The sequence below is a fragment of the Nicotiana tabacum genome, chromosome 22, assembly GCF_000715075.1.
Source record: "Nicotiana tabacum cultivar K326 chromosome 22, ASM71507v2, whole genome shotgun sequence".
NCBI classification, from domain to species: Eukaryota; Viridiplantae; Streptophyta; class Magnoliopsida; order Solanales; family Solanaceae; genus Nicotiana; species Nicotiana tabacum.
Window position 1 is genome coordinate 144,380,161 of NC_134101.1, and position 5,097 is coordinate 144,385,257.

The window sequence follows — 5,097 nt, forward strand, 5'->3', positions numbered from 1 at the left end:
CTTCGCTACTATTTCTAAATTTGGTAACAATTTAGCTAACTTACCATTCTATCCTTAATGAGAAGCTCTTATTATTACACAAATACTCAACTCTTTTTTAACTTGTTTAGGACCATAAATTCCAAAAACTTTCATTCTTTTTAAACTCCGCAAACAAATTCACATAGATTGAAATGGAGGAAAAGTTAATCAGTCCAAAGGTCTATAAATAGCTCTAGATATTCATAGACATCTTCACCCTTGTACTCATAAACCAAAAGAACAACTAAAACCTCAAAAAGATATACGTAAATGATGATAGACTTGGAGCTTTCAACCTCTTTACTCTTTTGCCTCATTCCTTTCCTCTTCCTCTTGTTCATCAAAACCACTTTAGCCAATCTTTTCTCATCCAATAAATCCACCAGCAAGATCCCAAAATCATATCCAATTATTGGTTCCTGTTTCTCGATCCTAGCAAACAAAGAACGTCGAATTCAATGGACTTCTGATATTATGCAAAACACTTCCAACTTAACTTTCACTCTCAATCGTCCTTTTGGTTTTCGCCAAATTTTCACAGCTAACCCCGCCAATGTCCAACACATGCTCAAAACCCAATTTCACATTTACCAAAAAGGTGATGTTTTTAAAACAACTATGGCTGATTTTCTTGGTGATGGCATATTTAACGTGGACGGTGACATTTGGAAGTACCAAAGACAAGTTTCAAGCCATGAGTTTAACACAAAATCTCTACGCAAGTTCGTTGAAACTGTTGTTGATACAGAACTCAACGAAAGGCTAATTCCAATTCTTGCTACTGCTGCTGTTGAAAAAACCGTTCTGGATTTTCAAGACATTTTACAAAGGTTTGCTTTTGATAATATTTGTAAAATTGCTTTTGGCTATGATCCTGCTTATTTATTACCATCTCTTCCTCAAGCAAAATTTGCTGTTGCTTTTGAAGAAGCTGTTAAGCTAAGTAGTGAAAGATTTAATGCTATTTTCCCTTTTGTATGGAAAATAAAACGAAATTTCAATATTGGATCTGAGAAAAAAATCAGGGTAGCTGTGAATGAAGTTCGTCAATTTGCAAAAGAACTCGTGAAAGAAAAACAAAAAGAACTCAAAGAAAAATCATCACTCGATTCAGTGGATTTACTATCAAGATTTTTAAGCAGTGGCCATTCGGATGAGGACTTTGTTACAGATATTGTTATAAGTTTCATTTTGGCTGGTCGTGACACAACATCTGCTGCTTTAACATGGTTTTTTTGGTTAATTTCTGGACACCCAGAAACAGAAAACCAAATCTTAAAAGAGGCTAAAGCAAAATCCGAAAGTCCAGTGTATGATGAAGTGAAGGACATGATTTACACACATGCTTCACTTTGTGAAAGCATGAGATTTTACCCTCCAATTCCCATAGATACTAAAGCTGCTACAGAGGATAATATTTTGCCAGATGGTACTTTTGTGAAAAAGGGGACTAGAGTAAGTTATCATATCTATGCAATGGGGAGAGTGGAGAACTTATGGGGAAAAGATTGGGCAGAGTTTAGGCCAGAGAGGTGGTTAGATAAGGATGAAGCGTCAGGTAATTGGACTTTTGTGGCTAGGGACACCTATACTTATCCTGTTTTTCAGGCGGGACCAAGAATTTGTTTAGGAAAAGAAATGGCATTTTTGCAGATGAAGAGGGTGGTGGCTGGTGTTTTACGGCGGTTCAAGGTGGTTCCGCTGGCAGAAAAAGGTGTTGAGCCGGTCTTTTTGTCTTACCTCACTGCGAAAATGAAAGGTGGTTTCCCTGTGACAATTGAGGAAAGGAACGGTACGGATATTTGATCTTTCAACTATGGCCAAAGAGTACGAGGGTAAAGGTTTTTATTGCTTCTTCCACTTACCTTAAAAGTGTTTGGATTTTGTGACATTTATTTATGTTTGTATAAAGCTGCTTTATAAGAAGTGAGTATTATTTATTAGTATTGTTCTTAATTGTAATTTATGTAACACTTTTTGTTTCTTTAACTTTAAATTATATAAATTTTAAATTTTATTTTTTATTATATTGTCATTAAACAATTAGTATAATTTATAATATTTTATATCATTTTTAGGTATTTAAATATTAAATTAATCTGATTCTATATAACTTTAAAATTAATCAACTTGAACGGACGAAGGGAGTAGTATCATTTTGCTATGAAATTCAATGAATCCGCTAGAGATCTTTTTTGTTTCTTTAAGCGAAAGAGGAATAAGAACAATATTGCGTAGAAAAGTAGAGAAATAATTCTTATTGATTTGAGATGATTTACATGGAATAGATAATTTAGCTACAAAATAATAAATCCTAGAATCTCTAAATAGATATTCACTTTAATAATATAATTTTATAACAGTTGCTAAATTATTAAATGCTTTTTAAGTGCTTTACAACTTTGGAGTCCAAGCACGTGCTGTTTTAATTGGAGCTTATGCTTTCTAGAGAAATTGTTTAAAAAAGAGTAAAATCTACTGAACCCCTTAGTATTTTATTATTAAGAAACGATATATCCTTCTATCTTTTAAATAAAGCTGGTAACTGTTTTGAACAATATTTTCTGACGAGTTAATTTATTTTATAAGAAAAATTCAAAATTTTGAGTCCGCGGGGAAGAAGTCTTGTCGCCTCTTTGTGCAAATCTCATGGATGCTATTCTTTGCTGTTTTTATTTCCCCTCTGGCATTAATCATGTCTTGTGGTGGTGCAGAGAGGGAAAAAACCTATTCATACACGATATACACACTAAATCTAGTTAACTATAGAAGGTAAATTAAGGTCTATGTTTTATTTTTAATAAATAAAAAATTCAAAAAGGTAATACCGTCCTAAGAACTAACGTTAAAACTCTTTAGGGTTGTCATCTTTGTTTCCCGCATCAGTCATCTTCTTGCTGCATCTTGTGAGTTGTGTTCTGTTCTTTTAATTTATTTCCCCATTGAAGATCGAAAATGTAATTCTGAATACGAAGTGTTAGGAGTTCAAACTAAGAACTATCAGCTTAAAGGAATTGGCATATAGTATGTTAGTCAACCTCATACTTCTAGTATAATATATTGCTGAGAATACTTTTTTGATGTCCAAACTTTGTATTCTAGGAGTGACAGGTACATGTGCACGTTGAGAGGACTAAATTTAAGGTCGTTCTTAAAATGCATATATAACTTCAATATTTTGATTACTTGGTCTTTTATATTTTAATGCATGAGTTTTGGTGGATTTTGTTTATGCGATTGAATATATATATTTCTTTTATGTGGTTAAATATTTTGTAAATACTTAAGACTCTTCTTTTGAATATCAGCATGTCAACTTTGGAGAAGACGACCAATGTTGAGAGTCACGAAGAAGTATTGCTTGAAGATATTAAAATTGAAGAAGATAATGAGAAAATCATAGAAGAAAAAGTTTCAAAAAATGTTATAATTGAATTAGAAGAGATCATGAACGATCAAATTGTTAAGAATAAGAAAGAAGCTTATAACTTATATTTTGAATATGCACCCTCCAAAGATTTTAGTGTAAGGAGAGATGAATAATACTATTTTCAAGATGATGTGGTTGTTCGAGAAAAAATGTGGGAGAAAGATGAAAAGCAAAGGAAATCCAATAAGGTATCTTGCAGTCACATAAAGGAAATCCAATAAGGTATCTTGCAGTCACATAAACATGCGATCTAAGTATCCTGCAATGATAATCTTTACGTTAATTTATAATGGTCCTTTCGTGATGGATAGATTTGTTAAAGAGATAATCATGAAATGGATTCACCAAAAAAGAAATTGTATTGGTGAAAAAATAGATATGACACGCGGATTAATGATATGTTGACATGTGGCATTTGAATAAAATCAATAAAGATGAATGATGAAGTACGGTTAACATACCCATGAGATTGTTTACAAAAGATATTGTATCTGACAACTGAAAAGAAGAGACAGTCACAGAATGCATGAAGACTACAAAATAAGAAGATTCATTGATATTTACGGATATAGAAAGGGAATCAGAATAATCCCTGATTATGCGTGGTTATCTATTATTGTCATAAACGAATATAAATAATTTAAGCAACAGGCAATTAATGCAGTTAATGTTAGTTAGTAATGAACATGAATTAAGTGGGAAAAAGAGTTACATATTGTATCCTTATATAAACTCTCATTGCCATACTTTATGCGATCATCAAAGAATTTAAGAATATATGCAATTTGTCTTTTACTTTTACTTCTCCGCTTGATTGAAGATTTTATTCTCAATTCATGGAAGAAAGCTACAACAATCAATAAGATTTTCTTTTTTCTATTATTGAATATTGAATTTCATTACCTTTTTTATTATATTTGAAAAAGTGAAGTGAATTTGGTTATTAGAAATTCGTTTTATATTAATATTTGCTTTGCCACAAAAACTATTTTTTTGTCATACAAATTGATTTCGTTAAAGGGAAACTAGTAATCTTTTCTCTTTTCATATTTTATCTTTAACAACGAAATATGTCTACTACTAACAAAATTTTTCAGGTGGGCGATGACGATCAAGGAAGGCAACAAGGTGGAACTCCACCACATCATACACCCGTATTTCCGAGAAAATTCACCTGAAAGATCTATTAATTGTAACGATGAACATCAAATCGATGAGCAAACAAATGAGCAAGACGACTTAAAGCAGTATATTTCTCAGGAGATTAGTGAAACTTTGCGTGTTTTTACAAGTAGATTTTCAAATATTGTGCAGGCTCCACTATCAGTAAATACAACCGTGAAAAACTCTCATTCAGGACTTGAAAACTCTGAAAGTGGGGAAATGCTAAACAATTTTGGAGCCGGGGGAGTCAGGCACACCAAAAAGTTCTAATTTACAAAATTTAGTACTAACCTTGTAGAAGCAGCTCAAGGAACAAAATGAGTGGATAGAGCAGATACCAAAAGTTCCGCCCCTGATCAAAGGAGTAGATATAGACAAATATTCACAACAACATTGGAAGTCGAGTGCAACACCGTTGCCAATTTCCAAAAAATTCAAAATGACTGATATCCCTAAGTATGATGGGACTACTAACCTACGAG

At 32.5% G+C, this 5,097-nt stretch overlaps 1 protein-coding gene across 3 annotated transcripts; it reads left to right on the top strand.

Annotated features, from left to right (window-relative positions):
* Window positions 1-225: 225 nt before the first annotated feature.
* Window positions 226-4,680, top strand: LOC107794387 (cytochrome P450 94A2-like). Of its 3 annotated transcripts, none has more exons than XM_075242580.1 (2): window positions 226-1,856; window positions 4,549-4,680. In XM_075242580.1, the coding sequence occupies exon 1, from the start codon at window positions 292-294 to the stop codon at window positions 1,825-1,827; it is 1,536 nt and encodes a 511-aa protein (XP_075098681.1). In that variant the 5' UTR covers window positions 226-291; the 3' UTR covers window positions 1,828-1,856; window positions 4,549-4,680.
* The last annotated feature ends 417 nt before the right edge of the window (window positions 4,681-5,097 follow it).

Excerpts from the sequence above, each read along its gene's own strand:
- LOC107794387 (XM_075242580.1), top strand. The coding sequence starts at position 292 with ATGATGATAGACTTGGAGCTTTCAACCTCTTTACTCTTTTGCCTCATT.